The sequence below is a fragment of the Sapajus apella genome, unplaced genomic scaffold, assembly GCF_009761245.1.
Source record: "Sapajus apella isolate SASKATOON/1434 unplaced genomic scaffold, GSC_monkey_1.0 scaffold17, whole genome shotgun sequence".
In the NCBI taxonomy this organism is placed as follows: Eukaryota; Metazoa; Chordata; class Mammalia; order Primates; family Cebidae; genus Sapajus; species Sapajus apella.
In genome coordinates this window covers 30,296,036-30,322,440 of record NW_022436957.1, presented here as the reverse complement: position 1 = coordinate 30,322,440, position 26,405 = coordinate 30,296,036, and the positions used below count along the sequence as shown (strand labels likewise).

Here is a 26,405-nt window from a genome sequence, read left to right as displayed (position 1 = left end):
GTAAAAGCTTCTCAGATAACTCAATGTTCATGAAAACATAGATTAACATAAACTTCATTTCATGCAGTGCTGGTAGAAGTATAAATTTGAAAACAGTTCACTATTGCCCAATAAAAGTAAATAAGATCATACTTAATAACCCATAATTCCACTCTTGAGTACATAATGCCTGCCATATACCCTAAGCAATGCTTACAAGAATATTCTTAGCAGCATTGTTCTTAAAAGCAATAATTGGAACTAGCTGAAATGGCCTTTCCCAGAAGAGTGGACACATTTACTCATTGTATGAATATACACTGGAATATTATACAACAGAAGAAATGAATGGATAGAAACTACTTGTATCATTATGGAAGAAGCTCAGAAAAGGGTCACAGAAAAATGTGTGCTGTAGAATTACATTCATATAGCACTAAATGAAGTAAAGCTAAATAGCACATTGTTCTTGCAGGAAAGATACAAAGTAAAAGCAAGAGAAAATTAATATAAAATTTTGTTCTGTGGAACCTCTAAGCTGAATAGAGAGGGGAGGATGAAGAACATACAGGGTCTTTGAGGTGCTGATAATAATTCTGTTCTAAATGTGGGTTGGGCACATGAGTGTTCAGTTAATTGTTGTTGCTTATATTTATAAACCCTTTGTTATAACTATGCTGTATTTCATATTAAGAACTAATTGGGAAGCAAAATGGTTTTAGAGTTAGCAGTTTGCTCAGAGGCAGAAGCTGCCTGATGTGAACTTGCCTCTCTGTGTGGAGGAACTCATTTGCCATCTGTACGGTCATTTGGTATAACAACCTCTGAGGACCTACCTACACCAGGTGGTAATACCCATCCCAACCCCATCCCGTGCCCACTGGTGTTTGCATAAAGTTAGAATACTATGCATGAACCCAGTGGAAACTGAAAAAAAATTGTCTTCAGCTGAGAAATTACCCGCCACTGTCCAAGCCATGTGAGAGCTGGTGACAGCTCCCTCCCGAACAAGTGTGAGATCTTGTACATCTTGTAAAAATCCATGGCAGCTCCTGCTGCTTTTCAGAGGATTTTTCAGCATTCTACCTCTCCACTTTTCATTGTGAACCCTCTAGATATCATCTCATTCCCTCAGTGCCATCCGGCTGCCGTAGGCCTGGATTTTACTTCCTGGTCTGCACCTTGGGGTTGAAAATCTGTTGATGTGGTTTGCTGGGTTTCTCCCCAGGTTGCAATCCCTGACATTTCTTCAACTAGCTGCATTCACTGCACTGCCCATGAAGAAGTAATGCACTGGCCCAATGCCTGAGCTCTCTCAGCCTTCCTTTCCTCCTTTTTCATGAGGGAGGAAGGGGTATAAGCACCTGCTTTAGCTTAGGTCTTTTATCTACATATTTAAATGATATTTATAATACAAAAAACAAATAACCTGGATGGAACTCAGTACAAACATTGGCTCACTGCAGTAGCCAAAGCAAGAAAGTCTATGTTTTAACTATAAAGAATATTTCTAGGGTATGTACATATAAGTGAAATTATTGGATAAACTAAAAGCAAGAAAATAATGTTAAATGCAAGACATGCTAAGGTTGAGTATCCTTTATCCAAAATGCTTGGGACTAAAAATGTTTCAGATTTCAGATTGTCGGGGGCAGTTGGAATACTTGCATTTTACTTTAATGATTACCCCAAATCCAAAAATACAAAATCTGAAATGTTCCAGTGAGCATTTTCTTTGAGCACCTTCTTGGGGCTGTTTAAAAGTTTTGGATTTTGATGCATTGCAGATTTCAGATTTTCAGATTTGAGATGCTCAGTCTGTAATTCTTTTTTATGAAATCATTGTTTCTCTAAATCTGTAGCTTTTTCCATTTACAAATAAAGTGATACTAAATATTCTTTTGTAAAGATTACTAGATGATTTATATTTGATCTAATAATATGTCCTAAAATGGAGTTTAATGTGTATGACCTTTTTCAGTAGGTTGAGATGTAAACACGGTCACATCTCTGTTATTTTTCTAATATTTTTTCTTAAAGCCTCACGTATCTTTATTAGCAGAACATCCAGTTTCTCCTTTTTAAGCCCTTTACCTTACATTAAGCAAAAAGATAATTTACTTGATCCAAAGAAATCAGTTTTCCTCCCAAAAGTTATCCACATAGAGGGCTAGAAAGTCCTGTTCTAATGCCATTGTGTTGTTGCCATAGGGATTCTAGTTTAACTCTGGTTCTCTCAAGTATGATGGTTGCCTGACCCAGGCCCTTGGTGGTTTGGACCCTTCTTGGGACACAGGGGTACCCGGTCGAGGGTTACAACTTGATCACTCGTGTGTGTATGTGTATGTGTGTGTGTTTAATGTCACAATCAAACATTCTCAACCCTTGTTCTTCAACATAAAATCAGTCTTTCTCAGACTATGAGCATCAATTGACCAATCATGTGATACAGGCTTGAGAGACTTCTTTTGAATAAAGTCCACGAATAGAAGTTCCCTAATACCTTTCATGAATAAATTATTATCCTCTTTGTTCATTTGCTTGATTTTTAAGAAGAAAGAAAACTTAGATCATTTGGAGTTATTCTGGATTTGGACTGCATCTAGAATTTTCTCCAATTATTTTCCAAGTTCTACCATTTCTTTTTCCACAGTTAATTTAACAATTACTAGAACCTGTGCAAATATTACAACAAGGTATGACAACAAACACAAACCCTTATTGATAAATATCTCCATATGTGAGTGGGCCAACAATAATATGGCCTACTAGCTATGAGTCTTTCATTAGTATGTCCTTGCTTGCTTTATAGACACAGTGCAGAATGTTAAGTTGGTGAGTTGGATAAGTAGAAATAAATTCCTTACATGAGAATATAATACATCAAAAGGATGTATAAAGTATTAGAGTACAAAAGAAATCTGAACTAGGAAACATGAATGTACTGAGATCTATTATCTCTTACTTGAGACTCATCCATTCATCTCTGGTTAATATACAGATTAAGCATCCTTAATCTGAAAATCTTAAATTGAAAATAATTGAAATCTGAGTCTTTTTGAGCAGCAACATGTCACCAGAAGTAGAAAATTCTACTCCTGATATCAGGTGACAGGTGACAGTCAAAATGTAGTCAAAACTTTGTTTTATGCACAAAATTATTTTAAAACACTGTACAAAATTACCTTCAGGCTACACACACACACACACACACACACACACACACACACACACATAAAATGAATGAATTTCATGTTTAGACTTGGGTCTCAACATCAAGATATCTCATTATGTGTATGTGAATATTCCAAAACCTAAAATACAATCCTAAATCCCAAACACTTCTGGTCCTAAGCATTTTGGATAAGGGATATTAAAACTGTAGTAGTTTTACAAGTTTTTTCTTTGTGTTTGTATTCAGATCATGCTTTACATAAATTAACTTGGTGTGTGTCTTTTGTAAATACTGCTTAGTTTAAAAGACTGTCTCAAGGTGGAGAGAAAGGCAATTAGCAATACCAAGGGGGAAAGGGGGAGTGAATGGGAATCAGCCCTGAGCTGCTTTACTGTAGTTTTAGGAATAAAACAAAAGGCAATTAGCAGTGCTTGTCAATTTTTGTTCCCTCTGCATAACATAGCTTTTATGTTTTATCAATCTCAGATGACATAAGATTAAAATTTCAGCTTTACTACTTAATTATGTGGCCTTAGGGAAGTAACTGAAACTTTGTGTTTCCTAACCTGAAAAGATGAGTTAGTATCTAGTGTATTTGTGTTCATTTAATAAATACAAAAGCATGTGTAGAACACCCAGAGAATGATGGCACATAGTAGGCATTCAATATGTTATGAAAAAAGATATTAGTAAAATAATGTGTAGTGAAATCTTATTAGGAGCTATTTAGATCTCACACAATGTTATTAATACACAACTCAGATAAGATTTAAGTCTCTGACAGTTCTTGATCAGCCATCTAAGTGATGTTCACATTTATCCCTTCTCTTTTTCAACCTCCCGGCCAAGCTTGGAAGCAAACTGAAACTGAGTGTCATAATGGAACTACTCTTTCCTCAAATTTAAGTGAGGTGTGAAATAGAACAGATATCAAGACACCAGAGTGTGAAACAGGTGAAACAGAACCCCTTTTCCAACTGCTGAATTTACAATGAAAACAACATGGGACCAATTTCATATTTATTGAACCCCTCTGCCTGATCAAAGATATAAAAATATCCCTAGAAGGGAAGCAGCATCCCTTACAGAAAGACTCACCTGGATCTAACTGACCTGGATCAGGCCTGAGCTACAAAGATTTAATGCTAAATCAAGTTTGAAGTTTTGATTAATGTATTGCAGCTGGCCATTTTAATCACTGAATTGAGATTGTATTTGCAAACTAAAGTGATCATGGGACTCTATTACCTGAAAGTGAACAGATCCCATGAGCTCTATAAAAGATTTCAACTAGGAGTAAAGAAAGATTAGCCCATACTAAAAATGTTTAAAATGACCTTGAGAGAGAGCAAAAAATAAAGTTGCCTTTTGAATCACGTTTTTTTTTTTTTTTTTTTTCAAACAGACTTATTACCTACAAATTGTGGAGTCATTTTCAAGTCTTCACTCTTTAGCATTCACATATCTTGATTGTTTCCAAACAGGCTTTGCATTTTTTCCTATCCAATGCTTTTCCTGGTGTCTCATTCTTACAAAATCACTATCATATCAATTATTCAGTGTTCAGTGAACTCTGCTCCATTTAGACTAACTTTTCTACTTCTGCCATCTTTGCATTTACAGCATCATTCATGGTCAACACCAGAAATATCCTCTTTCATGCACATATTCTGCGTCTGTCTTACATTATCCTTATTATTCCCAGAAGGGATGATGATAAGGCAAAAACACCTTACGGGACTAAATAGTGCAGCATTAATGCATTTGATGAGGAACTTGGACATAGTCAGAAAAATATTTGGAAGTGTGAAGGAAAAATGGAGTGAGGACAAAGCCATTAAAATGCTTGGCTTCAATGGTAAAGAGGTTTGAGAGCAGAGATCAAGGACAGAGTGAACATTTTGCCCTACAGATTTAGCAGCCCTATGTTGCAAATTTGACAAGACATGCCTGATTTTTAATATTTTGTCTAGTTGCTCCTTTGGAATCCCTTGTCTAGTTTGTCACACTTTGTGTCCCAAATTTGCCTTTTATAAACATACTGGTTGGCATGGATATGTCTTCATAATGGCAAAACAAGCACCATATTCAGTAAAATGGCAGTCGAGACACTACGCCCAAATATGCAGATAGTTTCTAGTTTGGTGAAATGTGACTATACTTCAGAAAAAGGTGGTTCTACATCATTCCTGGGGCAACACAATAATATTCACAAGGGTGGGATGTCATAAAATAATACAGTATGGTCTGTGTGTATTTTGTGTGTGTGTGTGTGTGTGTGTGTGTGTGCATGTGAACGTGTGTGTGCGTTTCACACAATTTGATTTACTGCTTTCTTATTCCAAAAAAAAAATGTGGATCATGTGAGAGACTAAATAAGAGCAGAAAAAGAAACAAAAGTAGTAAGGTTTTTTAAATGGGAAAAATGTAAATTGTGTATACTTACTTTAGGAATGCCTTTTGATTGTTTTTCTCTCTTTCTGTCTCTGTTTCTCTCATTGTTGACTTGGAAAATGGTAGTAAACATTGAAACCTATCAGGAAAATATCATAAATGTAAAATGATATCATAAATGAATATTAGAATTAAGCATGGAATAACTAAACTATTTTGCAGCAAGTCTATAATTATAACCATTTCCTTTAAAATAATTACCGCTTTGCTTTTGCTGACTGTAAAGCAAAACTTTAATGTGTTTATTTTATTTTACATTATTTGATCCTACATTCAGAAACTTGAACACATAATGAAAACCAGCTTGTTTTTTTCTCTTAAGAGAAAGCCTGTTTCTAAGACAGAAACATATTCCAGGAAAGGCATGAGCAAAAGCAATGCACATCAGTTCAGTCAACGAGAAAATAATGTTTTAAAAAACAAGAAGACTGAAGGCATGCATACACACACACACAATATGTTCTCCCCTTCCTGGGCACACTCAACGTACTAAAATGTATGACCAAAGGAATGCCCAGAGACTGAAATGAAAGTGACAGTGAATTGACAAAAAGATTCAAACCCTTATGAGAAAAATTGTACGTGGCATTGAATAGATTATATTGGAAAAATGTATTTCTCTGAATATATTTAGGAACCTGCTTTATCCATCTAGCTTTATCAAAATTGGTAATATCTTGTCAAGAAATAATAAATGGTTATCAGATATCACAGTTTTACTTAGCTCACTGTAGGGCAGTGGTGTCAAAACGCAGAATGATGGTGTCAATCTTCCTGGTCCAATGTCAGCCATGAAAAATTGGTCCCTACGAAGGTAACTTGCCTGTCCTTTAGTCTTAATTGTCAATTCTAGTCATCAATGTTTTATTTCTTCTCTATTTTTTCTCCTATCCTATCAACCATTCATATATAATTGAACTTTTCTAATTCTATTTAAAGTAAATGTTACTTGTCTTCTACTTTAATTTTCTTTCCATCATTCTAAAAACCCTATATCCACTATCTCTGTACATCATGTCACCTGGATCCACTTTTCCGAATGACATCTCTAACTTCTTTTGGCTTCCATAAGCAGCTTCTATTCTCAGCACTGTTCATTGGCACACCATTTTTTGTTTGTCAATTAAGAAGATATTCCAAAATCTTGACAACTGGGTTGGCTAAAGATAAGAGATTTAAAAGGAGCTCAGAGAGCAAATGTCAAAGGGGCCACAGTTTGAAACCACAATGCAGCTTTAACTAGAGATATCATTTCCAAGTTTGTGACTCTTCCTATTTGCTAGTTTTTATCAGTGGGGATTAGCAGCTTTTTTGTACTTTGTTCCATGATGTTCTTTCAGACGACTTGGATAAATGAACTTTTGCTTTTTACTTTCTAAATCGTTAGTAGTTTATTTATGCATTGTGAAGCTGTATGAATGTCACAATCTGAATTCACAAGAAGCCATATATCACTCTTTTTATACCCCTGTCTTAAAAGTTGGTGTTTAAAGTGTACCTAGAGGGACAACCTCATTTATCTTTATCAGCCAATTAATACATTGTCAGAATCATGGGCTGCACTGAGAATCACAGCCCCCAGAAGTGGGAACATAACAAAACAAGGTGGTTTAGAACAAGTGAGTGAAGAATACCCTTACGTCAGCTAAAACAAAGCTGACTCACCATTGTCAGTAGGACCAAAATCAGTGACAAATAGAGCCTGCTGAGAAGTGGCCATGAAAGAAACGCCATTCACCAGGTCACCACATAATCTGTTGAAGGGTAGGGGATAAAACAGTGAATATTTATTCACTTAGCAGATGCTTTGATACAGCTACTGGGGTAGACACTGAGCTCTAAGAGGCCTGAGAAGATGATGTGGATCAGCACTTTTCAATCTTTAACCTATACAAGAGTCACTAGGAATTCTTTTTAAACTACAGATTTTGATTCAGTAGGTCTGAATTTCTAGGGGGGCCAGAAATTCAAACCTCCAGGTGATGCCAGTCATGTAGCAAGAGTTTAGAGCACTAGGGATGGAAACTACTAAATGAGCACTGGGGAGAGAAAGGAGGGAGAAGGCTTACAGACAGAGAAGAGGGTGCAGGTGTGGGTTCTGATGAGGCAAGCAAGATATGGAAATCTTTCCTCTTCATAGTGTAGCACCCCTCCCTCATGACTCCTCAGGTAGTCAGAAAGGTCTTGTATGAATTCAAAACTAAATAGTGTGTCATTTGATTTGTTTTTTCCAGAAATTGGTAAAGGGGCTGGTATTTGCACCTAGGTTTTCAAGGGGAAGAATTCAGCATAAGATGCAGAACCAAATACAGAGAAGAACAGAAGCAGCAAGAATTTTGGAAAGGACTTTGTACTCTGAAGGATCATGAAATTAGAGATTTGAGCCAAGTTTACCTAAATCTCCCGGGGATCAGGAGGCCCTCGCTGACATCTGGATTATAATAATGTAATAATCACGGTTAGTGCATACCATATGCCAGACATTACACCTTATGTAAATTACCCCATTAATCCTCACAACAACCCAGTGATGCATCATACCATTTTATAAAGGAAGGAACTGAGGTTCATGGTGTGCTCAAAGCCCATACAGTCAGTAGGTTCCAAAGTGTGTATTTTAACCTTGGTCTTGATGAATTTAAAGAGATTCCTATTCTTATTTACCAAAGATAAGAAAGCTTGAAAGGAGAGGGAAAAATGTGAAACACGTAGAATGGAGAAAAGTTGAAAATGATTCAGAAATGACATAAGCACAGATCTTCATATTGTTCTAATATTTTTCCACCTATGTTTGTTTGGACATGAATCAACTGACATTTTGAATTTTGACAGACTGTAGACATAATGTGCAGTAAAACTCACTTTACAGACTAAATTTAAAAGGTGAAATCTAGAGGTGAGAGCTACAATGAAATAAAATTCCTAAGAGGTTCTTTATTCCACTATCCTCAGTCCCCTGGCACTGCTGACATTTAAGAACAGCTTTTGGAAACTCAAGAGAAATAGCTTAGCTGCATTCGTCTAAGTTGGAATGTGAGTTAAACTGTTGTAGGTATTCTTTCTACTTAAAGCTTTTTAATTTCAGCTTTTTCTTTAGTTAACATTGAGTCATCACTATACTTTAGATGTATGATTTGGGGTCAATTTTGTCCCCGTTGCACATGTGAGTCCATCAGACCACAAAAGAGAGGCCAGTACCCATACTTCATCATGAATGAGAATTTTCTGACACTACAGATACAATGCCCATCAGAAGCACACTGGGGAAGGACTCCCAGCTACAACAGTTTTGAGATTTTCTATATTACAACAAAGTAAGCACATGGCAGAGAATAAAACATTGCTAGTCATCATTGTCAATCAACATCTATTGCTAAGGTGGGGAACTAACAAAATAGCTCCGAATTTGGGAAGAGGGTATCTAAACTGGCAATTCTCTTTTTTCCATCTATCTGCAAGCATCTTCATTCAAAGGCTCAAGGGTAAAACGTCTCTATAAAGACTGTCTATGAAAATTCACCAAGAAGTACATAAAGATGGATTTGACTAAAATTTAAAATCACAGATAAAGCTTAGCTAGCCAGCTCCAAAAAGAGCAGTGGGGAAGGGCAAATAACTTCCTGATGCTTTCCTTCTCTACTCTGACCTCTTAATCTCTGTCTCAGTCAACACCTAAGTCATAATTCTACACTTAGCCCTCCAAGCTTCAGCAAGAATAAGCTAAGCCTGCCAATCCTACCAATATTTCAGCTTTTCAGGTAACTATTTCTGAGGCTATGGTGTTCCATTTTCAATTTAGTTCCCAAGCACAGGACACTCCAAACCAGATATAGAAATGATGTATCATGATGATAATGTCCAAGGATGACCAAAATTCCACCATAATGAGAGTAAGTTGGTAGGCATGCACTTGCTCCAGGGTTACCAGAAGTTGTAACTTGTAGTTCTAAAAGCAAAGAGACTGAAAGAATAGAACTGCAGTAGTAATGTGCTTGGTATACATATACCTGGTTATTTCTTCACATAGCTTTAAATGAGTACAAATACAATATAAATGTGGAAGAACAGTTGTGCCTATATGTAACCATTGTTAAGAAAATGAATGCTTGACAATAGAAAAGGCATTTAAAACTGGTCCCAATGAGAATAGTCTAAGTTTCCCATATTCCTACCTCCTGGTCATCTGATGCACACATCTTTCATTACAATGAGCATATATATTGTAAAACTAATCATCCTTTCCCTCTCATGTCCTTTAGTGTTTCCAATTCCATGATTTATTTTCTTTTTTCTTTGTAGACGACTATATTATTATGGTCATAGATCCTGCTATAAAACATCAATTAACTTGAAATCAAAACAACAGCTAATGTAAATACTAAATTATGTGATATTATCAACTGACATCTAACTGATTCAACATTATAGTACATTTTAAAAATAGACATTAGAAAAAATGATAAAATTTAGATTTTTAGATGCAGGATTAGTAATTTTTATAAATGTGCTTTTTTGAATAAAAGTAGAAACAGCAATTACCTATCTCAGCCATTTATGATAATTTTAAGCCAAAAAATTGGCAACAATGCAACAAGAAATCCCAGAAATGAGAAAGAATGCACCAGAATCTGGAACTCTCTTGATGTCATTAATTATCATAAATATCAGGTAGGCTTCATTATATTATGTATGGTTTCACTCAAATTACAGTCTTTCTGGAGTGGACTTCAAGAATAAATGTACAGTAAAGAGAATAAACTTCTAAAGTGCTCTTTTCCATTTTCTTATTCCTAAAGTATCTTATTGACATTATTACTGGTTCCACTGGACAAACAATGGGTACAGTGGTGTTACACTATTCACAGTCTTGCTTTCCTCAGTTTCAGTTACTCAAGGACAACCAGAATCTGAAAATATGTTAGTATAGTACAGTAAGATATTTTGAGAGAGACTATATTCATATAACTTTTATTATAGTATATTGTTATAATTGTTCTATTTTATTAGTTGTTATTAATCTCTTATTGTGCCTAATTTATAAGTAAAACTCTATCCAAGGTATGTATGCATAGAAAAACACTATATATATGGTTAGGTACTATCTGTGATTTCAGACATCCACTGGCATTCTTGAAACATATTTCTGAAGATAATGGGAGGACTACTGTATTTCTAATTTTTCAATGAATATTTTTTCTCCCAAGAAATCTGTCCCTCCATTCAATTTTTTCTCTCTTCCATCATTAATTACCATAAATATTGGTAATTAGACCTCATTGCTGAAAACAAAGAGGTCTAACGAGTGCATGTGTGGATGTGATCCCAGTGCTGAAATCTACAGTGTAGCAACAACTTTCCAGGATTTGGGAGGAGAAGCACAAATAAAAGAGCCCAACTAGGTGGCCCTGCACCCAATGGGCAGATCCTAGTCTATATGGATGGACGTTAGAAGAACTGGAGGATACCTTCCCACTGGCCAACTAAAAAAGGGGCTTAATATTGACAGTGGCTGGTGGCTGCTGTGACAGTGACAACTTGGGGACTTGGACAATGTATGAGATTTGCTGGGCTTATCCCTGAAAACAATAAATAATTTTTTCTTTCCTAATTGGTTAAGTCCTTAATGGTTTATCCCACATGACTGAATCTTAGTAGTTACATATTTCAACTGTTAGAAAAACACAGAGATGGTACCCTTGCTGATAGGCTGATACAGCATGAAAATAAGTCCTCTTTACTCTCATGAGACCAGTTCAGCATTGGGAATGTGCTCCCCCCCATCTCTTCCACACCTTCTACCTCCAGCTATGACACCTTCCAATTCCCTGATGAACTTTCCAGTTTTTTCCATTTGACCTTGATGTCTCATATAACTGACCTGTTTCTGTGGCCTCAATGCTTCAAGCTTGGAGATGATCTCATCCTTTATTTCAGGGTTTAGTGAGAGACTCCTTTCTGTGTTTCCCTGGCTACACAACTCATACACCCAATTTTCATGGAGCTCCTGTACTGTGGGACTCTAATTGCTAGCCTTTGCTCATGAGGTCCCAGGACAGGGGTAATTATTGTGATATGGTGCCTCAGCTAGCCTCAAGTAAAGGAGGTGGCTTCTGGCCTTTGTGTGATGTGACAGTGCAGGGCCAGCAAAGCCATCGCTTTTAAGAGATCTTAAATCTCCTTGGCTAGGGACTTGAATTTTCTTCACAGTTCAATCTCATTTCTCAAATCTGGGTCTATTTTATTTTTTATTTCTGCCACACACACACACACACACACACACACACACACTCGCATATATGATACATATATAAGACACACACATAAATCTTAACTGTCACCTCCCACCCCAGCTACCACCTACTTGTATTCAGATACTATTTTGGGGTAGGTTTTCATTCAATGTTTGCTAATTTTGGAATTTCTCATTCTACTTTTCCCATCTTTTGGGTAAACACAAGTCTATCATCTTTTTTTTTTTTTTTTTTTTTTTTTGAGACAGTGTCGCTGTGTTGCCCAGGCCGGAGTGCAATGGCGCGATCTCAGCTCTTTGCCACCTCTTCCTCCTGGGTTCAAGTGATTCTCCTGCGTCAGCCTCCTGAGTAGCTGGGATTACAGGCATGCACAACCACACCCAGCTAATTTTTGTACTTTCATTAGAGACAGGGTTTCACCACATTGCCTAGGCTGGTCTCCAGCTCCTGACCTTATGTGATCCATCCGCCTCGGCCTCCCCAAGTGCTGGGGTTACAGGCATAAGCTACTGTACCCAGCCAATTCTATCATCTTTTATATGAAACTTCTGGGGCCAGCTATGTTGGGCAATTCATGATTTTTCAGATATTTGAAGGATACTATGGTGCATACACTGTAAATTTTACAACAGCCAAAAGGATCTGTGCCTGCATATTTCTTCATGCTAAGTGGGATAAATTGAAACCATGGTTGGCTCACATCAGTTTGAAATATGTTTTTCCACTGTTGGAGATCATAAAGCTCTAATCTGATAAATAGATGCGCCTATATTAGCTAATATGAACCCTAAGGTTAAGGAAACAAAATTACTTACAGGTCTAGGGTTCATGGCCTGGCTAGCATGACAAATTTCCAAATTCCTACTGCTCTGAACTTCCAAACAATAAGAGCTATCAGATTCCTGCTAACTCTGATTTATAACCCAGACCACTGCAACTCTGATTGAACATAGTATGGGCCTTATAAACATTCTTTTCTGATAAGCAATTACAGACCTTAAGCAAGTTTCAGCCAGCTTATAAGAGGCTGCATAGAAACTGTCTTTGTGTCATGTAGTTCACCTTTTGATGGTAAGTGCCTATAGTCCTAGCTGTTCAGAAGGCTGCGGGAGGAGAATCGCTTGAACCCAGGAGGCAGAGGTTGCAGTGAGCCAAGATCGAGCCACTGCACTCAGGCCTCACATCTCAAAAAAAAAAAAAAAAGAAAAAAAGCCAAATTCCACCTCATTTTAATGCTAAGACCCTGCCCCAAAGTGAACATGGGATGTTACATATATATGTTTACCCATTGTGCATGCATTCTTCTCCTTTGATAAATAGGTATAGTATAGCTTTTCTTCCAAACTTGCTGAATATGTATGATTATATTGTGTAACATGGACCCTGTGATGGATAAAACCCAATCTGTCCTTCTCCTATTCAAAAAGGGAGCACCTTCGGCTCATGCCAGAGACTTTTTCTTCCTAGTTTGCAAACTGATGTCACCAATAAAGCTCTTCTTTCTACTATTTAGCCATCCTAATGGTCTTTTGGATGATAAAACGATACCCCAAAATACGATGTTTTGACGTGCTGAACTCAAGAATCAGCCTGAAGGTCTCTCTCTCACTTTTCCCTGCCTCTCTGGCTCTCCTTGTTTTCTGAAGCACCAGGAGGAATTCCCTCTGGAATTTCCAAATTTAAGAAAACTCCTTTCCAAAAAAAAAAAAAGCAATTATCTTAAGACCCCTTCCCTTGGAATCTCATCAAATAACCAGGAAAGATTAACCACCCAGAAGAGACTGGGAGTTCTCACCATGTCCCAACAGACTTCTCATCTATCCTTTCCAGAGAGGTTCAGAAATTACCTGGGAGGCTCAATCTGCATTACAAGACAACCTTTGTTCACAGTGACATTCTGCCCCTCACCTAAATGCCACCTTCCCCAGAACTCAGAAGTACTTGGTTCCAGGCCATTGATCTTTAGGCCCGGTTTCCGCTGGCAATCATTTACTCCTACACCCCCCATCTCTCTTTCTATCAAGAAGGGAATATAAGCAACTGGACCTCATTGGGTTATTGGGTAATTGCACTCCTGTGATTTTTTTTCCCTGTGCACATAAGTTTTATGCATTTTTTTTCCCAGTTAATCTGCCTTTTCTCAGTTCATTTTCAGTGAACCTTCAGCAGGTGAAGAGGAAGCGTCCCTTTGCCCCTGAGTTTCCTACAAATGTATGAAAAGAAAATAAAATACGTTTGAGAGTTTGTTGTATTTCGAAATTGAGGATTAAGGATGGTTGACAGGCCTTCTGTTGTGCAAAATTCTATAAATTATTAATAGAGGAATAGAATTTTTTTAGGGAAATTTGGCTTTTTGTTAAAAACTGTTTACTTTTCTAATTTTGGAGACAGCATAGAGACAATTTTGTAGGTAGTATAAAGAAGGATGAGGTAACTCAAGTAAGCAGTTGAGAAGAAGCCAGAAAAAATTAAGGAAAAATGTGGGTGGAGGTGAGGGTTAGGGTAGGGGTAGAAGGGAAAGAAAGCCTGCATTAAACAGAATTTTAAAAAGAATTTTAAAAAGCTACTGGCTAATTGGAAAAGAAACTTAATAAAGAGAAGATGATAAAAGTTGGAGGAAAAATAAAGATTTCTTTATATCTTTAAGAGCATAGTCAAGAAATTTTCTTATTACTTTTGAATACACATTATAAATCTACAAACATAAATCTAGATAAAAGAACAGTCACACAATCCTGGTCGCCTATTAATTGTCCCGGTTTGTAAATTTTTCAGTGTTCCCTAAGTTTTTAAGGAGAAGATGCACTTACGTTTCTTTCTAGTTGAGAAGCCAAGAAGCCCTTTGGAATTTGGAGGTTAGTGAGTTCTGGATGCTCTAGGCATTCTTTGTTAAGGGTCCTGCAATAATTAGCATCGTAATGATTGAGAGGTGGGAGAAAAGTTCCCAGAATTGTAAATATAAGAAAAGCCCAGGCATTAATTTTACATTAGGTTGGTTCTCATTTGACACTAACTCGATTGTTTCTTACACCCAAAATGCTGCTTCAGTCAACATGTGTTTAACCTATGGAAAGATGTGGTTGGGGGAAAATAATTTTTATAAACCAAAAGTAGGCAATCTTGCAACATTGAGGATTGGGTTTCATAAAAGAGAGAACGTGTTTCTTGCATTCTTCAGCTCTTAACCACAGTTTTGGGAGTCTCACCAAGTTTTTGGTATGACTAAAGATCTGGAAACATAGCCCCTTTCCAATTATCTATTCAATAAATTCTTTCTTTTATAGAAAAGATGGAGATGTGTTAAAGAGCTACAAGAGACAAATAACCCACCAATCATTTGCTGAACTAGGCAATTACAGAATTTCAATTACAATTTCAAGAGGTGTTTAGTCCTCACATATAAGGGGAAATATGGTGCATCTACTTAAGAACAGGATGATGTCCTGTTGTGCTGAATCCTTAGCCCTTAGATGATCAACATATATTTCTAGATTGCTTAGTTTCCCATTTAGGAAATATACACATCAATTTTCCTATAGCAGGCCCTGGGCTAGATATTGTTAAGGACAAGGACATCTTAATACCCAGGAGGAGAATTAGATCCAGCTTGGCATAATGCAAAGTGGAATTAATAAAGGTTTTAGCCAGCACCCAAAGGGCAGAGCAGTGGAGGTGCAAATAAGATTTACTTCACATTTTGCAGGAGCTCTCATTTCCTTTTTAGCGCCTGCCTTTCCAGAGCAAATGCCCTTCATAGGGGGCGCAAAAGCAGGCAAACCCAGAGAACAGAAACGGCAGCAGGCTCGCCAGAGAAGTGAGGAAATGGGAAAACCAGGGGGCTCCTGGGCCCATCTTGGTTTTGAAAAGAGGACAAAATGCGTTTAGTTACTTTTCTCGTCCTTCCTCCAAATCTCTCAGGACGTGAAATTGGCTGGGGAGGGTAATGTTACATCACTGAGAGAGGGGACCTGTACTTGCTTCCAGGCTCCTAGGAATCCACCTCTGGCGCCTTCTAGAAAACGGCTCACTCCTGCTCCCTAAGAAAAGGAAACCCACGTGACTGAGCCAAGGGGGAGACCCGGCGACCTGAAGCCAGCGAGGCTGGGGGCCAGCGAGGGCCGGGCGGGGCGCACGGCTGCTTCAAGGAACTGCCGCGCGCTGCGAGTCGGGGGCGCGGGCGGGCACTGGGCTCCGCCCGCTGGCCAGGGGCGGGGTAGGGGCGGGGTAGGGGCGGGACCGGCGCGAGCCTCCAGCCCTGAGACAGCTGGAACCGAAGCCTCCGGGTGCCGGCCCTCCGCCCATCCCCGTTCGGCACCGCCTCCCTCAGCCCGGGGCGGGGCAGGGGCGGAGCGAGCCCGGCTGAGCGGGGCGGAGCGGGCGCGGGCGCTGGCAGAGCGCTGCGCGGGGCCGGCGGCGAAGGTCCGCGGTGGACTCGACGCCGCTGCGGCTGCCGACGACCCCCACCAGGCCGGCCGCCTCTGCAGACCCACCTTGGCCTCGCGGCAGGGGGCGCGCAGAAACCCGAGGGAGCGAGTCGTCGCGCGTGGCGGCTCAGTGACTTCCCCCTCTGGAGGTCGGGCTCCCAGCTCCCCGGACCCGCCTGGCGTCCTCGCCTGCGGCGGGGCGGGCGGCAGCAGCGCCCAGGAATGGCTTCGGCGGGCAGCGGCATGGAGGAGGTGCGCGTGTCGGTGCTGACCCCGTTGAAGCTGGTCGGGCTGGTGTGCATCTTCCTGGCGCTCTGTCTGGACCTGGGGGCGGTGCTGAGCCCGGCCTGGGTCACGGCCGACCACCAGTACTACCTGTCCCTCTGGGAGTCCTGCCGGAAACCCGCCAGCTTGGACAGCTGGCACTGCGAGTCCACGCTCAGCAGCGGTGAGGACCCGGCGCGCCGCGACCCCTACCTCCCGCCCCGGACTGCCCCGAGCCCCACTGCCAGGACAGCCACCGCTAGTTCCCACTTCTCCGCGTCCCCTGCCCTCGCCCGTCCCACCCTGTCCAGGCCCTTCTGGGATCCTGGGGCTCCAGCCACCTCCCTGGCGTCCACCCTCTTCCCTCCCCATCCCTGGTCGCCAAACCTAAAGCGACAGCCCACGCCCTCTCCCTCCCCCGTGGCCATTCCTCCTGTTCTGGAGTAACACGTACGCTATTTTGGGTATTTGTTATCATTTGAGGCGAGAGCCATGTGGCTGTGTAAAAAATGCGACGCCTTCCACACCCCCGTTAAAAAAGAAGCAGGCAAAAACTCCCCAACTCCACCGAGATGCTGCGGGGGTTCTCCGTTCGGTCTTCCCCACTCCTTTTTCCCTCCTCTCTCGACGAATTTGCCTAGGTTTACCTCTTGCTGCTCACATTTCTGCCGGTTCCACTCCACCTTATCTGCGTTTTCACCAATGTATTTCGGTTCGCGTTTTATTTCCTTACATTTTTGATGGATTTGAAGAGTTGGGAGAGAGACAGGCTTATTTTCCTTTCCTTTTTTGGTGATGCCGCCGTTGATTGTGAGTTGCCTTTTTTTTCTCTGCCACTCTAAGTAACTCTTCTCTCCTCCAGACCTTTCTGTTCTCCATGAGCTACTCATAAATGCCTAGAAAGTTGTGCCTTATTCCGCCAGCGCTGAAAGCTGCCAGTGGATAAGAATGGGGGTGGGGAGTGGAGAATAAGGTAGCTAACTGAGGCTACCAGTCCCAGGGGGCTTTACTGCTTTACTCCCTCCCTGACCATCCAGTTGCCCTCCCCGGCGCCCCAGTTATGCCCTTAGCGGAAATCTGTCAACCTATGATTTCTTGCTACAAACGCTTTCCTTTCTAAATCTGATTCTTCAGCTGCTGGTATCAGCGCAGAGAAAAGGGAATAAATGGAGAAGACCTGCCGGCGATTTTTCTCTCTCACTCACTCATTCACATAGACATCTGAGAAACTCATTAAATTCCTTCCAGTTTCTTGTCTTTTCTGGGACTATTTATAAAGGCTTCCTGGAAACGTTTCAAGTTATAACAAAGTTGAAATTACACAAAAGCCGCAAAAATCTGATTTTCCTTTGTCTTTGGTTTCCTGTTATAACAGATTAATTTGGTTAAGTTTCTTCTGTAAATTTAATTTTGTGTTTAAAAAAAAAAGGCTTTTTCTTTGATATTACCTCAAAATTCTCATTGAAGGGGTTCCTCTTTGTTGGTTAATTCACTGTGGAGGGAACTGGTTGGCAGCAGGAGGTCAACTTTTAGGTCCTTTAATTCTTTCTGGGTTGGCTGTTTACAACGAAAGATAAAATAAATCGGCAGAATTTCTTTCTTCCGTAACCAGGGGATCCAAATAAACTTTGGCGAAAATATCTCCTTTCCCCTCTTCAATAATAAAATTTATGTAGGCATGACAGCTTCTGCACGTCTCCTTAGCAACGTGAATGCTTTGCCCCTTTTTCTCTGTCTTCTGAAATAATAGCCCCCCTGATTGCATAAAGACTTTTCAGCTAGGTTAGAGAAACCAGTTTCAACTCACATTTGCTTTTCAGGCCAGTATCCTTTTTTCTTGGCCAGGAATGTAGGGAATGGGGAGAAGCCAGCTCCAGTTTGTAGAACAGCATACAGTGTTTGCTAATCTTTTCTTAATTGCCTCCCTACCCATTTATCTCAGCTTTTTTTCCTCGCTAGTCAAGGAAATATGGAGACACAAGCTTAATGCAAATATTGCGGTAGTAGCACTCTGCAAAGTAAAAATCAAAGGCAGGCCCAGTTTGGGATTTTCCCCCACTTATTCTACCCCCTTGCTGAAACTGATAGCCCAGTGTGTATTTCTATTTGGGTTTCTGAAAATCAGCTTTCATCTTATCTTGCCTAAAAAAAAATAGTTTTCAGCCCAGATAAAGTAGAATTCATAAGAAAGTGGGTAAAAAGTAGAGATGGTTTTGTAAGAGGTTTTCTGGAACAAGTTCTTGACTTTCTGTGTATAATAGCAGTTCATTTTTGCTCTCCACGGTGATGGTGGGGTGCAGGGTGGGGGTGGAGGAAAGGAAACAAAATATGGAAAATTGCTCTGTGTCCCCACTTGGCAGAATCTGCTTTCTTATGTTATGTGAACTTGAAGCTTCTCTCCACCAGTGTTTTTTGAAAGGAAGGGGAACGACTGAATCAAAACCAGCATTGCTTGTGTGTTCCAAAGGGCAGGCAGCTTTTTTCAGTCTGTTTGCTGTGTGGAGTAGCAGAAAACAGGGAGGGAAATGTCTTCTCTGAAGATTTTCAGAGATCGAGTTCTTTGTCTCTCAAAATAAATTACCTCGGGAGGAACCACCAAGGACAATTTTACTGAAGGCCCTTCACCAGGCTCTTTAAGCCTTAATTAAAAATGTTTGTCTTAATTAGATTTAAAACTGCTGTGAAGAGGCAGGCCTGTATTTACTGAAGGAACATTTCAGGAATGTTTCTACTCACAATAGTATGCCCTACTTAGACCCAGTTTCTACTGAAACTTTCCCCTAAGCCATTATTTTTAAACTTGCATTTTAATTTTGGTACCAGATGTGCATCATTTGCTGTTTATGACCTGTTTTATGATTTTAAGCAAAAGTAGAACCATGCCTCTTGTGTCCTGGTGTATTGAAGGTTGCGTCAGCTCTTCTAGTAGGAATCAGTAATCTGGTTGTCAGCCGTAATGCTTTTCTCTGGTGTCCCAATTCAATGTATGGAGGACAGTTTAGGCACTCGTCTTAAGTTCTAAGTGTTCCGAAAAGACATATGAAAAAGCAGCTAATTGACTGTCATTAATGGTGGAAAGAGAAAAAAAAAATAAAGTATGCTTGTTAGGAAGTTTAGAATATGTAGTACTCACATGGCTGCCGGCCACAGAATTCCTTTCTAAAGATAGTTTTCCCCAGAACTGTTTTGGGGAAACTTTTAATAAACCTTAATTCTCACACAAATTATAGTAATATTTTAGACTTCTGCTTAGTCACATTTAGTTTGCTAACTTTATTTCTAGGATATAGTTGCTGGGGTTTCACAGCCATAGCAATTACAAGAATCCTTAGTGTAAATAGGTTTGGTAGAAGTGTATACAGAATGCTGATGCCCTAAATTCCACATCAGATGTGCTGTGTAACCTCTAAGGAGACTTTACATTTCTTCTTTAAAATGTGTAAATATATAGCTATTTCATATAAAGCAGATTGCTTTTTGATGTCTGTGTAATTTGTTGACTAAGCAAAAAGCAAGGACATACAGATGGCCAAATGAACACTTTCACTAACAGTAATTCAGGGATATAACAAATACATTTTTCCGTTTTCTTCATCCACAAAATACTTGATCAAATAGTATCATTTTCAAGGGATATTGTTAACATCATTCACATACTATCCTAAAAATAACTGCATTTGTAACATGAGTCACTGGTAGTTTTGAAATGGCAGTATACCGTACGCTAATAACAGGTGGATATTGCTATTTTGAATTGACAAATTCTTTTTAGAGTCCATTATATGTAGATCTTTTGTAAAATTTAATATAAAAATCTACTTTAAAAGGAATTTATAAGAAAGCCTGTCTTAGGTGTTAAAGGTAAATGGAAACTGCCTAATCACCTTAGCAAACAATCTTAGCAAATCTGAGATATAGTGATTCTGAGTTCAAACATGTTTCATCTGTTCACATTTTGCATTTATTCCTTAATTTGAAAACAGTTTCTTTAGGAAACCTCACAACATGATTTGCTCTAGGGAACGTTCAGCTTGTTGCTTGACATGTGTTGATATTGATGCATTTTTACAAATAGCTCAGCAAACCTGGAGGTTACTACTGTTAATACCATCTTCTGGCTTCCTTGAAAAGACCGTAAGAAGAATAAATGCAGTTTTGTTTAACCTACATAGCATAGACGGGTGGACAGTTAAGAGTTTCAGATAGCACCAGAACTTTCTCAACTGTGATAAGCCAGAGAAAACCAACTATAACTTATTTCAAGATCTTCCTGATGATTTTCTTTTAATGTCTTTTAGATTTTCAAGTTCCTTAGATTTGCTTTTACAAAGGACATTTTAATTTGTGAACAGATATAATTTCTCTTTTGCTCACATTCATAGAAGAATTGTAATCCCCAGGGAGCCACTTAGCTCAGTCTTGGCAGCTAAGGGATTTGATGGGTGTGGGAAAAGCCTGGCCTTTAATAAAACATTTCAAAACAAAACAAAAACAAACAAAAGCGTATCTCAAGAAATAGATTTTACCTGCTGTCAGGAATACAGTTCAAGAAATTTCCTGCAAGTTTCTGTTTAATAGTAAGACTACTTACAGAGACCATAGATATAGTCAGTGCTACTAGATATGTTAGTGAAAGAAATATAGATGCTTCAAAATAAGTCTCTGGAATACCTAACCTAAATACCATAGCAGGGAGCTCTCTGAACCTCTTCTGGTTCCGAGGGCTACCCCCAAATAACTAACTGAATAATTAAATAAATACTACAACAGACTTCCGTGTGAGCTATGCTAAATTATAATTCTGTGTCAGACCAGAGTAGTATTTTGGAAAATACATGAGGCATTGGATTCGAACTGACTTGAACTTGGCCACTTACCAATCATGTGACCTCATACAACTTAATGTCCTCAAATGGTTTATCATAAAGATTAAATATATGAAAGTACCTGTTTCTTACTGTTATGTTTCTTCTTGGTTATATATTCAGAAAAACCCAGTGATTTATTTTTCAATAATTGAAAATTTTCCCCCTTAAGTAGTAAAATCTCTGCATTACATAATGAATTGCATAATGAAGTACTTTGTTAATTTCAAATTTAAATTTTGACATGCATTACCTAGCATTTAACAATGCTATTGGTAAATCATGATCACAAAACTATTATCCTTTTATTCAGTACTATTACAGGCCAGACACCTCAGTTATTCCCAATGTCACAATAAACTTGCAAGGTAGCTAAAGTTATTCTTATGTATTATTGAGGAAACTTTGGATTTTTGTAAGATTACCAAGGTCTCAATTAACAGGTGATAAAGACAGATTCTTACCAAGAGTGTTGCAGTTGCTAATGCTGCGAAACTAACCACAACAAAAGTTAGTTGTGTAAAATAACCATTTTATTATGAATTCTTTGGGTCAGGAATTCAGATAGGACATAATGAGGATGGATGGCTGGAACCCTTGCTGAAGATAACTTGAATGGCTAGGAATCAGAACATCTGGAACTGTAGGATCAGTTTCCAAATGATTTCACTCATCGGCTTGGCACCTTGGTAGGGAAAGCTGTGAGATAACTAGGCAAAGCTGTGAAGTTCCCTGGAATGCCTACAGGTGGCCTTTCTAGCATTATGGTCTCAGGACAGTTGTAATTCTTACATTGAATGGTTCCCACAGGGCAAGAGTGCTCTCTTTCAACTAGGCTGAGAAATCACACATCTTTTCTACCACATTCAGTTGGTTACAGAGGAGCCATATGGCCAGCTTGGATTTGAGGGAAGGAGAATTGAAAGCCATTTTTTGATGTTGCAGTGGCAAGGTCACATTGTAGAAAAGAATGTGGGATAGGAGTTGCTGTTGGGCCATGTTTGGAGCATATAGTCTGACGCTGAGTCCAACTGCAAATCTGCACTCCTTATTGCCTTTGAAGAACAGCAAAACAAATAGCGAACAACTTTGTCTTTGTTTTATAGTTTCTGTACGTAAGAACTTTGAATCGAGTTTATTAATAAAGTCTGACTGGGACAAAAACTTCCCTCAGCCAGCATGTGGCTTTAATGACTGGTTACGTGTACTTAGATGTGAGATGAAATGAACTCAAGAACCTAACTTTTCCACAAATACAGAGATACATATAAAACCTTCCATTATCTTTGCTTTCATCTCAGACAACCAAGGCTCAAACTGATTGTGAATCTGGACTGTAATATGCTACTTCATGTTGTGTGATAAAATTTTACTCTTTTTTTAGAAAGTCATGAATGCATCTGATGCAAGTTTTATAGTGCTAGAGGAGTGTTGGAGTTTGAATTACTTTTTGTTTCCTTTTCCTGTGTTTTAATAACATACGTCTTCTCTTGACTACTGCCTATGTATTGAATCACAGAGTTGCAACGTGTTTAAAATAGATAAGGTTTTTAACATAATCCAGTCTAATCACATTTATTACATGAATAAGAAAAATGAGGAAGGATGCAATGTTAAAGATTCAATAGAGAGGGTACATTTAACCATAGTATTTTTGAAGGATTGGTTTTTAAAATGTTCTGTAATTGGAGATAACTGTGACTAGGTGTTTGAAGGATTGTTGAATGCTGTCATGTATGGAAGTTTGGATGAAGAGGTGAAGGACTGCATGTGAAATAGCTGCCCACTTTTTGTAAGATTATTATGTATGATTTGATTTCACATGGAATTAAAGTCTGAAAACAAAATTATATATGCTGATAAATACATTTTAGATATTTATTACCATCAAAATTTACATTTTTACCATGACGTGTCCTTAAAAATAAACACTTCTATTTTAAGTTTCTCCATGATGGGGTACTTTAAAACAATGGCTTAATTTTATTTTTTTTTAACTTTTATTTTAGGTTCAGGGGTACTTGTGCAGGTTTTTTATATAGGTAAACTCACGTCACTGGGGTTTCTTGTACAGTTTATTTTATCACACAGGTATTAAGCCTAGTACCCAATAGTTATTATTTTTCCTCCTCTCCCTCCTCCCACCCTCAACCCTCAAGTAGACCCCAGTGTCTGTTATTCCCTTCTTTGTGTTCTTGAGTTCTCATCATTTAGCTCCCACTTACAAATGAGAACATGCTGTATTAGGTTTTCTGTTCCTGCGTTAGTGTACTGAGGATGATAGGCTCCAGCTCCTACATTTTGTTCCTACAAAATGCACAGCCTCTCATGTTTTTTTCTGGCTGCATAGTATTCCATGGTGTATATGTACCACATTTTCTTCATCCCATCTGTCATTGATGGGAATTTAAATTCATTCCAAGTCTGCTATTGCGAGTAGTGCTGCAAAGAATATTCTCCTCCATGTGTCTTTATGGTAGAACAATTTCTATTCATTTGGATACATATCCAGTAATGGGATTACTGAGTTGAATGGTGGTTCTTTTTTAGGTCTTTGAGGAATCACCACACTGCTTTCTGTAATGGATAAACTAACGTACACTCCCACTAACTGTGTATAAGTGTTCCCTTTTCTCCAAAACCTTACCAGCATCTGTTATTTATTGACTTTTTAATAGTGGCCATTCTGACTGCTGTGAGATGGTATCTCATTGTGATTTTGATTTGCATTTCTCTAATGCTCAGTGATATTGACCTTTTTATTCATATGCTTATTGGACACATATATGTCTTCTTCTGAAAAGTGTCTGTTCATGTTCTTTGCCCATTCTTAATGGGATTGATTATTTTTCTCTTGTAAATTTGTAAGTTCCTTATAGATGCTGGCTATTAGACCTTTGTCAGATGCATAGCTTGCAAATATTTTATCTCATTTTGTAGGTTGTGTACTCTGTTGATGGTTTATTTTGCTGTGCAGTAGCTCTTAACTTTAACTGATCCAATTTTTCATTTCTTGCTTTTGTTGCAATTGCTTTTGGTGTCTTTCTTATGAAATCTTTGCCCATTCCTATGTCCAGGATGATATTGCCTACCTTGTCTTCTAGGGCTGACAACGTAATTAATAGTTTACAGTTTTGAGTTTTACATTTAAATTGGTAACCTACCTTCAGTTGATTTTGTATATGGTGTAAAAAAGGGGTCCAGTTTCAATCTTCTGTCTATGCCTAGCGATTGTCCCAGCATCATTTGTTGAATAGGGAGACTTTTCTCCATTGCTTGTGTTTGTCAACTTTGTCAAAGATCATGTTTCTAGGTGTACAGCCTTATTTCTGGGCTGTCTATTCTGTTTATGTCCATATGCCTGTTTTGTAGTACGAGTACCATGCTGCTTTAGTTACTATAGCTCTGTTGTATAGTTTGAAGTCAGGTAATGTGATGCCACCAGCTTTGTTCTTTTTGTTTAGGATTGCCTTTTGTTGTTGTTGTTCCATATGAATTTTAAAATAGGTTTTCTAGTTTTGTGAGGAATTCCATTGGTAGTTTGATAGGAATAGCATTGAATTTGTAAATTCCTTTGGGCAATATGGCCATGTTAATGCTATTGATTCTTCCTGTTCATGAGCATGGAATGTTTTTCCATTCGTTTGTGTCTTCTGTGCTTTCTTTGAGCAGTTTTATAATTATCCCTGTAGGTCTTTCACCACCCTGATTATCTGCATTCCTAGATATTTTATTCTTTTTGTGGCAGTTGCAAATGGGATCGCCTTCCTTATTTGGCTCTCAGCTTGGCTACCAACGGCTTAATTTTAAGTTGAAAAATAATTCCAAAAGTATGTGGAAGTCAGCCCTGTAAGTTTCTTAAATTGATTAAATGAATATTAATTTTCATTCAACAATTTAATTGCATTCTGGCTTTATTAAAAATAAGTATTATGAATTTATAAAAAAAAAGATTGAATGCTCTTTCAGCAGAATTTCAACCTCATACATTAAAGGTACTGACAGTTATATTTTACTAATCTTTTCAAGCTATTGGTTCATCTTCCCTGAAAATTACACAAGGACACTTTTTCTTAACGTATTTACTCCTAGGTTTATGTGTGATTTGGGGACACTCGTAGATAATCAATTTTCTATTCTAATCATGGACGCCAAAGACTCTCATTTTGAAAATGTGCAACAAAACATTCATGGTCTTCTAAAGAACAAGGAACAAATATCTGTATCACCTTTGTCTCTATCAGCTTATTGACTGCTGTGAGGTTTAAAATGCTATTTTAATAAGCCGTTTTTCAAGATATTACAAATATTTATAGTTTCTGTTCAAAATGTATGTTTATTAGGCAAAAAGATGTTAAAAGATAGAAGTTGAGACCCCTGAATTACTTATTCTCTGTACATAAAAGGGGACAGCCACAAAGGAACTCAAATTTTCATCAAAGAAGATTTTATTGCTGTCACTTTTCAAGTCCCTAAACCAAATATTCACCGGAATGCTGGTAATAATGCTCTGTGAATGAAGCCTGGAATCTATTCTTAGCGCCTCTAGGTAACTTAAAGGGAGGAACATTTGAATGCTTCCCTCCATTTTCCCATCTTCTCACATGTACCCAATGAGTTAGCTTCATTGAAACATATTAATTGATTTTCTACCAGGGTCAGCCAATCAGTCTGTGTTCAAGGCATTGTGGAAGGTAGTGAGAATAACACAATAAGTGAAACAAATGGTGTCTTTTAAACAAATTATTAATGATTAAATAAATGTATGAAGTGCTGTGAAGGAGGAAACAAAAGTTCTACTTCTGCAGCAGGGCAGAAGAAGCTGGTGGGAATACTAGCTTTGCCAATTTTATTCCTCCATATTTACTAAAGGGGTATTGAATACTGATTGTGGGTGGCTGTCTGGCTTACTTCATTCTACTCTTTGATTATTGTTAGCTCTCCTAAATCCATCATAGTAATTTTAGTTGCTTAAAGGAAGTTCACCCACTCC

The 26,405-nt window shown here is 38.5% G+C and overlaps 1 protein-coding gene across 1 annotated transcript in view; it reads left to right on the top strand.

The window, feature by feature from the left end:
- The first annotated feature begins 16,211 nt into the window (after positions 1-16,211).
- TMEM47 (transmembrane protein 47) overlaps positions 16,212-26,405 on the top strand; it is a 29,308-nt gene continuing 19,114 nt past the window's right edge. The window contains exon 1 of the mRNA XM_032286196.1: positions 16,212-16,731. Coding sequence (XP_032142087.1) covers positions 16,506-16,731 — 226 coding nt within the window. The 5' untranslated portion in view covers positions 16,212-16,505. The remainder of the gene's footprint in view (positions 16,732-26,405) is intronic.